Source organism: Alosa pseudoharengus, unplaced genomic scaffold (assembly GCF_046254945.1).
Source record: "Alosa pseudoharengus isolate Yale_2024_CS ecotype anadromous, Long Island Sound unplaced genomic scaffold, YU_APseudo_1.1 YU_APseudo_1.1_scf_2, whole genome shotgun sequence".
NCBI classification, from domain to species: domain Eukaryota; kingdom Metazoa; phylum Chordata; class Actinopteri; order Clupeiformes; family Clupeidae; genus Alosa; species Alosa pseudoharengus.
The window spans coordinates 55856129-55868628 of NW_027468663.1; the positions used below are offsets into that span (position 1 = coordinate 55856129).

Sequence of the window (12500 nt, forward strand, 5' to 3'; positions counted from 1 at the left end):
CACACACACACACACACACATACACACACAGTACACACACTGCTGCTGAGGTGGGCGTTGTGTTAGGCTGTCTAATAGTCCTTGTGGATCAGATGCTCTGGAATGGCTTAATTAGTGGCAGCATTGATTGGCTGTTGTCGCTGGAGGCAGTGTGTCTCTGCCAGACCTGTGCTGCCACTGCAAAACGCTGCACGTCTGTTGTGTTGTGACTGCAAAACGCTGCACGTTTGTTGTGTTGTGACTGCAAAACGCTGCACGTTTGTTGTGTTGTGACTGCAAAACGCTGCACGTTTGTTGTGTTGTGACTGCAAAACGCTGCACGTTTGTTGTGCTGCCACTGCAAAACGCTGCACGTTTGTTGTGTTGCCACTGCAAAACGCTGCACGTTTGTTGTGTTGTGACTGCAAAACGCTGCACGTTTGTTGTGTTGTGACTGCAAAACGCTGCACGTTTGTTGTGTTGCGACTGCAAAACGCTGCACGTTTGTTGTGTTCGAACTGCAAAACGCTGCACGTTTGTTGTGTTGTGACTGCAAAACGCTGCACGTTTGTTGTGTTGCCACTGCAAAACGCTGCACGTTTGTTGTGCTGCCACTGCAAAACGCTGCACGTTTGTTGTGTTGTGACTGCAAAACGCTGCACGTTTGTTGTGTTGTGACTGCAAAACGCTGCACGTTTGTTGTGTTGTGACTGCAAAACGCTGCACGTTTGCTGTGTTGTGACTGTTGATTTGTGTGCTGTGTACGTGCGTGTGTGCTGTGTACGTGCGTGTGTGTGTGTGCGTGTGTGCTGTGTACGTGCGTGTGTGCTGTGTACGTGCGTGTGTGCTGTGTACGTGCGTGTGTGCTGTGTACGTGCGTGTGTGTGTGCGTGCGTGTGTGTGTACGTGCGTGTGTGCTGTGTACGTGTGTGTGTGCGTGTGTGTTTGTGATGGAGCTGGCTTGAGCCTTGTCTAGTCCATGGATGACATTGACCTTTTTCCAGTGCAGTGAATGATGTTGGGAGTAGACATGATTCGGTGGGATTACTAACTCGCCTCCTTCTCTAGACACACACACACACACACACACACACACACACACACACACACACTGTATACTTATGCGTACAGGCACATACTCATAGTAAAACATGTCTCTCTCACTGACACAGATTCAGCCTCCCACACACACACACACACACACACACACATGCACACACAGCCATTCATGCAGGACACACTTACACATACTACTTGCTCTCATATATATTCACACAGTTGAATGAACATTTACTTCATATATGCAACACACACTAGGGGTGTAAAGATTAACCGATACGTATCGGTATCCGTTTTTAACGTGTAAGATACGGCTACATCGATACGTGAAGCGCCGTATCGGAAAAAAAACTTAAATGAACCTGTCGTTATATCGATTTACTTGTTATGAATCGGTTAACAACGTTTTCTGCTTGCTCAGACTCTCATTTACGTTCCAAGCAGCGCGTTCGCCCCACTTCCGGTTTTGAAACTATACGTGGGACGGAATTGTGGGTAATGCAGTTCGTTTTTGGTTACATTCATTGCCCAAAGTTGTCAAATGACCTCATTACCCATACATCTACTGCAACTTAACCATGTGACAACTTGCACTCGGTCGGCTTTTGTTTTTCGAAATCCAGCGCGAAATTAAACACTTATAGCATTCCTAAACAGCAACGATAGTCTGTAGAGTAGCCTTACCTTTGATGAAGGGATTTCCTTAATGTTAAATAATTTGGCCCTTGCTGCTAAAACGATGCACAAATTATTAGCCAATGATTTTGTTCATATTCACTCAGACTGGGCATTATAGGTTTCTGCATTAGGTCTACTGTTGGAACAAAATAAGCCCAGAGAGTTTATTGATTTGTAGGCCTATTTTATTCTTGTAGTTTAGGCTAGGCTATGCTATATGAGAAAAGGCCAAGAGTTTCTTAAGCACTTTTATTTTGGAATTGTCTTACCTCAACAAGGCTACAGCTCCATGAAAACAATCAGATATAACTCTATAAAATCTGTGAAAGATCTATAAAGTCTATAAAAATGTATTTTTATGTTGTATTTGGCTGCTGTGTTTGACTGAAATGTAGACTATTCTTTTTTCATTTCAATACAGTATATGAAATAAACCTCAGTTTAGATAATCATATTCACACATTTTTTTTGCCTAATTGACAACCATGACCATGATAATTGATAATATAAAATGAATGTGCACCATGAGCAAATGATAAAAAATCTTTCAGAATGCTTTCCATTCTTGAACTGCATCGAATTGCATCGAATCGTACCGAATCGGTTTTTATAAACATGTATCTTTTCTTGTATCGAATCGTGCCCATGTATCTAGATGCGAATCGTATCGTCTTTTACATGAGAGATTCACACCCCTAACACACCCAAACACAAACACACATACATACGTACTGTCTCTCTCACACACACACACACACACACACACACACACACTCACTCCATTACTTCCCTTTGTGTTCTATCTGTGATTACTCTTATAATATTATTATACTATAATACTATATATTATACAGTCATATCGTGTCATGGGCCAATTTGCCTCTGTGAATAGGCCCATCCACCCTTTACAAATACAGCTGAATGTCTGAGCCAAGCCAAAATATTACTCTGCGTGTGTGTGTGTGTGTGTGTGGGGTGAGAGAGACAGAGCAGGATAACCATCTCCAACACAAAGCCCAAGCAGCAGGCGTGAGTGTGTTTGGTGTGGTGTTTTAAGCCGATATGATCTGATAAAGCTCCCATCGGGACGCGTAGAGAATAGAGAGTGAGTTGGCTCCAGCCCATGCACACAGCCTGTATGTGGCGTCCAGAGGACTTCAGGGCCGTCCACTCAGGGAGGGGTACAGGATTCCGAACAGAGAGAGAGAGAAGAAAAGTATTTGCTCTGTAAAGGCACAGGGTGGGAGTTAACAAAAGTAAATACTGTGTGTGTGTGTGTGTGTGTATGTGACATCAACACACAGATGTCCTGGGCCGCTATTCCTTGGCTCATTCCATTAGTGCTCATCTGCTGACTGGCGTATGACCCACGCACTTAGGTGGCCATGCCAACCAAATTCCCCACATTCCAATAACCCCCTCGTCCTGACACGCCCTCCTGCTTCGCCTGTTTACTCGTGAGCCTCTCCGTCCAAAGCGACACGAACTGTGGAGAAGGCCGAGTTTCAGCCGTGTTGATGTCTCTTCTGAAAACACTACACTTCACCACTGCACGCTCATCATGTTTACACTTTACTGAAATCCTTCACCACTGCACGCTCATCATGTTTACACTTTACTGAAATCCTTCACCACTGCACGTTCATCATGTTTACATGTTGCTGTCTGTCTTATGGATTGTATTGTTTATAGAAAGTGACTTGCACTAGCACCAAGATGATTGGTGCCTCTCCTTGTCAGTGACAATACTGGTGAGGAATTGAGAGGTGATTTGTGATGAGCAACACCATGCAGGTCCTCTCTTGGTCATGGCTCAACAGATTTTGATGGGTTTTTAAAGTTTTGAAAATGCTTATTGTCCAGAATTTGACTTTGAACTACTGAGTATGCTTTTAACCCAAAGGCATTTAGGCGTATACATTTTAAAGAAACATTCATATTTAAAACGGCCTCTAAACAGAAAGGACGGAGAATGCCCATCTCGACGGAAGGCCCCCAGACCACAGCCAGAGTGGGCAGAGCTGGACTAGAGCCTTTCAGAACTGGGTCCAGGCCCAGACCTGGGATGCATCTCTTTAACTAGCTAGCCATTCAGGGCCCTGCTCTGATTCAGTGGAGTCCTATGGCCACGTGCTGTGTATGGGTTTGAGATTAGACTTGTGGCTCTTCACTGTGAAATGGTTGCAACAGGCGTGTGTAAGTGTGTGTGTGTGTGTGTGTGTCTGTGTCTGTGTTCTGTAACACAGCAGCCTTATCGGTGAGGCTGACGATGAGGCGTCTACCGTTCATTAGCATGCCTGCCTGCAGGGAGTCCTAAGTGCCGAGCGTGTCTGTAAGAGAGCAGCTTTATTAGAGATACTCTGCAGCGCTAATCACAGCGGCGAGGAGGGATGCTAAACTCTCTGCAGCGCTAATCGCAACGGCGAGGAGGGATGCTAACCTCTCTGCAGCGCTAATCGCAGCGGCGAAGGGGATGCTAACCTCTCTGCAGCGCTAATCACTGCGAGGAGGAACACTAGCCTCGCCGCTAACCCCCCTCCTGACTCCAAACACGAGGAAGAAAAGGAACCTGTCCTGTCTGTCTCCTCTCTCCTCTGCCTCTCCTCCTCCACCTATCCTCTCCTCTCTTCTCTTCTCTCCTCTCCTCTCTTCTCCTCCTCCTCTCTTCCTCCTCTCCTCTCCTCCTCTTCTTCTCCTCTTCTCCTCCTTTCCTCCTCCTTCTCTTCTCCTCATCTGTTCATTGCAGCTTCTTTGTGACTTCTTTGCTCTGCTCTCCTTTCTTGGTTTTATGTGAATTTATAGCTTTTTTATATAACTGTGTGTCTCTTCCTCTCACAGCTCTTCATGTTCTAAAGCTGCACCTCCTCTCTCCCTCCGTCTCCTCGTTTGCTCACTCTGGTCATCACGCACCTAAAGCTGCACCTCCTCTCTCCCTCCCTCTCCTCGTTTGCTCACTCTGGTCATCACGCACCTAAAGCTGCACCTCCTCCCTCCCTCTCCTCGCTTGCTCACTCTGGTCATCTGTACTCTGGTCACCTGTATTTCATTCTCAGTGGGGTTCAGAATTTGGAGGGTTAGCTTCAGCCAGTTAGCATCTCAGCCGGCCACCATCGTCTTTTAAAATGGCGTCCAACTTGGGGCTCACTTGTGCTCGCATGTTCACAAACCGGCCAATCGGGTGCAGGGCAAAAGTGAGCACATGTCGGACGCCATTTTTAAAGATTGTGGCGGCCCGCTGGGATGCAGTTGGCCACTGAACACATTATTGGCTTAATTAGCTAGCCTAGCATTGGCTATTGAAATGAATGGCTGAAGTACCTAGCCTAGCATTGGCTATTGAAATGAATGGCTGAAGTACCTAGCCTAGCATTGGCTATTGAATTGATGGCTGAATTAGCTAGCCTAGCTTTGGCTATTGATTGATGGCTGAATTAGCTAGCCTAGCATTGGCTATTGGAATGAATGGGGTTCCGTGGTATTTCTTCTTTTTCCCAACCCTCCGCTCCACCCTTTCTTGATCTCTCTGCTCTACCTTCTTTGCACTCTTATTTCTTAATGTCTTTCTCCCCTTTCTCTCCCTTTTTAATTCAGTTCAAGAGTATTTTATTAGCATGACATATATGTTTGCATTGCCAAAGCGTTTAAACATAAGCATTTATAGCATTTAAACATAAAGTTTACATAGAGAATGCTTGAAGTACAATATATGGCAAATAAATTAAAGATCAATTTGTTGTGTTTCTGTCTCACTCCTCTTTCATTTTAGCAGTGTTCAGATCTCCGTATTTTATCTGCTAATCATGTTTCCTCTCTCCTCACCACCTCACCTCCTGTCTTTGTTTGCTCGCTCTTGTCAGCATGTGTGTCTCTTCCTGACATTTCCTCACCTAGTGATTCCCTCATCCTCCGTCTTGCATATTTCGCATATTTTGTCCTCCTTGTTTCTAGGTAACCTTTAAGATCTGCTTCTCTTGCATATCCCTGCAAGATGGCCATATCTCATACCCGTGCAGATTCTGCTCCCTCTCTTCTCTTGCCCTGACACTTCTCTCTCTCCATCATTCTATTTCTCTCTCTCCCTTGTTCTCTTTTTTCTTTCTGTCTCTATCTTTTCCCCCATTCCTTCGTTTCCTCTCTCTCATTCTTTCTTTCTGTTTCTCTCTTTTCTCCATTCTTTCTCTTCCTCTCTCACTCTCTCTTTCTCTCTCCATCCTTTCTGCTGTGTAGTAGCAGTGGAGAGGAGAGCCTTGTCCCAGCATGCACCTTGATTTAGTTAGGGCTGACATGCGTGGGCTGACAGGGAAGCAATAGTTAGCAGAAATGTTTCAGGGTGGCTTGCATTAGCTAGTAAAAAATATAGTTGATTTGATCTGATGGGTCTTCAGTGATTTTTATGAAATTTTCAGTCTAATGTCACTCTCTTTGCCACTCCTCCCCTCCTCTCTCCCCCCCCCTCTCAAGAGGGCCTATACTAGAGCAGGAGGTCTATACTGTACTGTGCTGGTAGATGTTGTGGTTAGAAGATTGATTTAATAAATGGATGTTAAATCTCTCTCTCTCTCTCTCTCTCTCTCTCAGGGATGTGCGGCGTCTGGTGGTGGCCATGTCTCGAGCCCGTCTGGGTCTCTACATCTTCGCCCGAGTGTCTCTGTTCCAGAACTGCTTCGAGCTGACGCCAGCCTTCAACCAGCTCACAGCCAGACCCATGCAGCTGCACATTCGCCCTAATGAGTACTTCACTGAGCCGGTGGGTAGGGCGGCGCCACATGGCCTAAAGACTGAGGAGAAAGGGCCCTATATGATATGATATGATATGATGCCATGTTGGATATATAAAGTTAACACATCTGTTTATAGTATATTTTAATAGTTACATTCATTGGCATGGTACATTCATGGTGCTCCAAAATGCACATGTTTACCTTTTACATATAGAAAAATGCACATGGTACCTTTTATATAGAAAAATGCACCTTTTATATATACCGGTAGTAGAAAAATGCACGTTTATCTTTTATATATATAGTAGAAAAATGCACATGTTTACCTTTTACATATAGTAGAAAAATGCATATAGGTACCTTTTACACACACACACACACACACATATGAGTGCAAAGTCTACACACACTAAACACACAGAAACACACGTGTTGGCACATATACACACAAGACATGCACAGATACATACTAAAAGACATACACACATCAGCACATAAACCGGTACATATAGACACATACAATACACACATATTCTTAGAAACTCACATTTACAGTTGTGCTTAGACACACCAGAGAAATATTGCCCCTGTGCGTGCAAAAACACACACATTGCACCCAGACACATTTGCATGCACACACATTCACACAGACACGCACACATTCATGTTGCTCCCTCTAATGTAATATGAACAAAGCATCTGGCAGCGATCAATGGCTGTGTGTGTGTGTGTGTGTGTGTGGTTCCAGTCGCCTTTGTGCTTCTGTACGGCTGAGATGTTTTGTGATTTGTGTGTGTGTGTGTGTGTGTGTGTGTGTGTGTGTGTGTGTGTGTGTGTGTGTGAGAGCCTGCTTGTGTGTCTGTTTGTTATTTGATGTAGCTGCACACGTGAGTGTTTGGATCTGTGTGGGTTTGTTTGTTTGTTTGTGTGTGTGTGTGTGTGTGTTATGTGACGTGGCTGTGTGGCATCAGGCGTTCCAACTCGCTGCACGCAGCTATCTAAGCCATCAGCATAAAAGCTCACAAATGGGTGCAAAATCAATTGAATTCGATATGCAACACACACACACACATACACACACGTGCATACTTTGTCACAGTATAGTAATTGTCATTTATAGTAATGGTCATCTATAGTATAATAGTCATGATATGGTCATATGTGGAGAGGAGAGTGATGTCCTGATTCACACATCTTTAAATAGCTCTGAGGTCAGAGGTCATTGCCTGGCACACGGGTGTCAGACAGCCCGCGTCTGGCTGTTACGTCATAATGTGTGTGTGTGTGTGTGTGCGCCTGTGTGTGTGTGTATGTGTTTAACAGAGCAGTCATGCTCCCCTGTGCCCTGTGGCACGAGAGGTCCTCTCCTCTGGGATGGCTCTTTGGAGCGAACACACACACACACACACATACACAGAGCACACACACACACATACACAGAGCACACACACACACATACACAGAGCACACACACACACACATACACAGAGCACACACACAGTTTCTGCTTCTGCTCTAGTGCTCTCAAAAGCTCAGTAGTGAAGCTTCAGTAGGATTCACCTGGGTTCATCTGTCGTGTGTGTGTGTGTGTGCATGTGTGTGTTTGAGTGAGTGACTGACTGACTGACTGACTGACTGACTGAGCAAGAGAATAAATTCCCCACATGCCTCTCTCCATGGAGAACAAAACCTCACTCAGTACGGGTCCTGATGACTTCCTGAGATTCATTCTTCTTAGATCGATCATTTTGCTGAGATGATCTCTTCCCATAGCCTAAATGCAGACACGTATTCATATCCTGCACACACACAAGGAGCATGACTATCTGTGTCCCTTCCTACATGCTCCACACACACACACACACACACACACACACACACACACACACACACACACACACAAGGAGCATGACTATCTGTGTCCCTTCCTACATGCTCCACACACACACACACACACACACACACACACACACACACACAAGGAGCATGACTATCTGTGTCCCTTCCTACATGCTCCACACACACACACACACACACACACACACACACACACACACACACACACAAGGAGCATGACTATCTGTGTCCCTTCCTACATGCTCCACACACACACACACACACACACACACACACACACACACACACACACACACACACACACACACACACACACACACACAAGGAGCATGACTATCTGTGTCCCTTCCTACATGCTCCACACACACACACACACACACACACACACACACACACACACACACACACACACACACACACACACACACACACACACACACACAAGGAGCATGACTATCTGTGTCCCTTCCTACATGCTCCACACACACACACACACACACACACACACAAGGAGCATGACTATCTGTGTCCCTTCCTACATGCTCCACACACACACACACACACACACACACACACACACACACACACACACACACACACACACACACACACACAAGGAGCATGACTATCTGTGTCCCTTCCTACATGCTCCACACACACACACACACACACACACACACACACACACACACACACACACAAGGAGCATGACTATCTGTGTCCCTTCCTACATGCTCCACACACACACACACACACACACACACACACACACACACACACACACACACACACACACACACACACACACACACACACACACACACAAGGAGCATGGCTATCTGTGTCTCTTCCTATGCTCCATACACACACACACACACACACACACACACACTTCCTGCTGTTGCCTTTGTAGTGCTATTAACAGATGCATACTAACTGACAGTAAAGCTATTTATACACCTGACCCAAAAACAGCAGCTTTTCCACAAAGGCAATTTCAGAATTAAAGGCGCCTAACAGATAGAGGCTGAAGCTGCTGGTTTTGCTTTGCACTCTTCTTCAGAATTAAAGGCGCCTAACAGATAGAGGCTGAAGCTGCTGGTTTTGCATTGCACTTTTTTTGTTTGTTTTTTTTTGTTTAACTGTTGTTTCTTCACATGAATGTGTGTTGCTTTTTCTCTCTCACTCACTCACTCACTCTTGGTGTGTCTCATTCTCTCGGGTTTTTCAGACGGGAGATCGCTCTTCTCAGCCCGACCAAGCGATCAAGAACATGCCGGAAATGGCCAACCTGGTGTACAACATGTACTTACACATGATGCAGCGCACCCAACAGTACAGACAGGTAACACACACACACACACACACACACACACACACACACACACACACACACATACACAGTCACACATACACACACAATCACCCTCTCAGACACACACACACACACACACACACACACACACACACACAAAACTGTACAGACAGGAAACACACACACAGTCAGTCAACCTCACTCTGTGCACATGCATGCAGTGTCACGCACAGAGCCATTCAGTACCTCCAGCCTGGCTGCTGTATAATTCATCCTAGCAGTGTAATGCGGAGCCCGAGATGGGTCAGATGTGTGTGCATGTGCGTGTGCGTGTATGGAGCATGTGTGTGTGCGTGTGCGTGTATGGAGCATATGTGTGTGTGTGTGTGTGTGTGTGTGAGAGTTCTGCACACTGAGGCTTAACAGGCCGTGAGCACAGCGTTCTGGATAAGGAATAAATTACTGCTAATTAGAGGCTGCAGCACTGTGCAGTGCCCTGCCCACACACACACACATGCTCCATACACACACACACACACACACACACCATACATACACTACACACACACACAGACACAAACACACACACACCCACACACCCTGCCCTGAAAACCAATAGACAACAATTTTATCACCAAAATTCTGTGGTTGATGTTTTTACTAAGGTCCCACCTTTGAAAATGTTTGAATATCTTACTAGCATAGCATGTTAAAAAACATATTTAAACTTCTCTAACACACAGTGCTCAATGCAATACCATTAAATTGCCTTAAATGGACACACACACACACACACACACACACACACACACACACACACACAAACATACAAACATTCATGAGCACATAACCTTGCTCATAGACGCATATAGACTTAAAATCATCAGAGTCCATACTTGCAAACATACAAACACACATACACACACGCAGTGAGCTTCAATGTGAGGAGTGCCGTTGAGTTGATGATGTTTTCCCAACAAATTAAACTGCTCTGCTATCCAACCCCCAACCCCTTCCACTATGCCAGTGAGAGAGTGCACAGTCTGCATGCCTTTCTCTCTCTCTGTCTTACACACACACACACACACGCATGAATTGCAGATATATTTTTTCTTGAATTAACAAATGAGCAGGGGACTAGACAAGATTACATCATTGTTGTGCTTGTTTTCCCTCTAAACCCTGGATGCCTCCTCCCTCCGTTCCCTCTCTCTCCCCCCCCCTCTCTCTCTCCTCCCTCCCTCCTCTCCTCATTTCATTTCACTCTTTGTCTCTTCGTTTCAATTCCTCTCCTCCTCCTCTCCTCTCTCTTTCCCTCTCCTCTCTCTCTCTCCTCCTCTCCTCCTCCTTCTTTCCTCTATCTCTTTCTTCTCTCCTCTCCTCCTCCTCTCCTCTCCTCCTCTCCTCATCACTTTATCTCCTCCTCTCCTCTCTCTCTCCCCCCTCTCTCTCTCCTCTCTCTCTCCTCCTCTCCTCTCTCTCTCTCCCCCCTCTCTCTCTCCTCCTCTCTCTCTCCTCCTCTCTCTCTCTCCTCTTCTCCTCACTCTATCGTCCACTCTCCCTTTGTTTTTCCCCCGTTCTTTTTCGTTCCTTCTCTCTCTCCCTACCTCCCTCCCTCTCTCTCCCTCTCTCATTTGAACTCTCTGTCTTTCTCTCTCCCTCTCTCATTGTAACTCACTCTCTCTCCCTCCCTCTCTCATTTTAACTCCTCTCTCTCTCCCTCTCTCATTTTAACTCTCTCATTTTAACTCTCTCCCTCCCTCTCTCATTTTAACTCCTCTCTCTCCCTCTCTCATTTTAACTCTCTCATTGTAACTCTCTCTCTCTCTCCCTCTCTCTCATTGTAACTCTCTCTCTCCCTCCCTCTCTCATTTTAACTCCTCCCTCCCTCTCTCATTTTAACTCCTCTCTCTCTCCCTCTCTCATTTTAACTCTCTCATTGTTACTCTCTCTTTCCCTCTCACATTTTAACTCTCTCTCTCTCCCCCTCTCTCATTTTAACTCCTCTCTCTCTTTCCCTCTCTCATTGTAACTCTCTCTCTCTCTCCCTCTCTCATTGTAACTCTCTCTCTCTCTCTCCCTCTCTCATTTTAACTCCTCTCTCTCTTTCCCTCTCTCATTGTAACTCTCTCTCTCTCTCCCTCTCTCATTGTAACTCTCTCTCTCTCTCTCCCCCTCTCTCATTTTAACTCCTCTCTCTCTCTCCCTCTCTCATTGTAACTCTCTCTCTCTCCCTCTCTCATTTTAACTCCTCTCTCTCTCTCCCTCTCTCATTTTAACTCCTCTCTCTCCCTCTCTCATTTTAACTCCTCTCTCTCTCTCCCTCTCTCATTGTAACTCTCTCTCTCTCTCCCTCTCTCATTTTAACTCCTCTCTCTCTCTCCCTCTCTCATTGTAACTCTCTCTCTCTCTCCCTCTCTCATTTTAACTCCTCTCTCTCTCTCCCTCTCTCATTGTAACTCTCTCTCTTCCCTCCTGTAGCAGCAGCAGCAGTTGCTGCCTCCTCCTCGTCAGGTGCGGGAGACGGTGGCAGAACCAGCATCCGAAGAGGCCGAGCCGGAAGCGACCGCAGAGGCCAAGCCGGACCCAGCGGCGGACCCAGCCGAAGAGGCCAAGGCCCAGGCCAAGGAGGGGGCTGATCCTGAGCCCCCGCAGCCAATGGAGGTCGAGCCCAGTGCCACAGGCAGCCAATCAGCAACCCCCACACCAGTCCAAGGGGAACCCCAAGAGGAGGAGCACCCCAAGATGCCAGAACACCCTGGCCGAGACAGCGACAGCGAGTACAGTGAAGAGGACGAGGAGTAGACACACGCACACACACACACACACACGCACACACACACACACACACACACACACACACACACACACACACACACACACACACACAC

The 12500-nt window shown here is 46.2% G+C and overlaps 1 protein-coding gene across 2 annotated transcripts in view; it reads left to right on the forward strand.

The window, feature by feature from the left end:
• Positions 1-12500, forward strand: part of aqr (aquarius intron-binding spliceosomal factor) — a 120231-nt gene that overhangs the window by 107515 nt on the left and 216 nt on the right. For both annotated transcript variants that reach the window (XM_076295580.1, XM_076295581.1), the window contains 3 exons: positions 6295-6463; positions 9526-9639; positions 12091-12500. The exon at positions 12091-12500 is cut by the window's right edge and continues 216 nt beyond it. In XM_076295580.1, coding sequence (XP_076151695.1) covers positions 6295-6463; positions 9526-9639; positions 12091-12414 — 607 coding nt within the window. In that variant the 3' untranslated portion in view covers positions 12415-12500. The remainder of the gene's footprint in view (positions 1-6294; positions 6464-9525; positions 9640-12090) is intronic.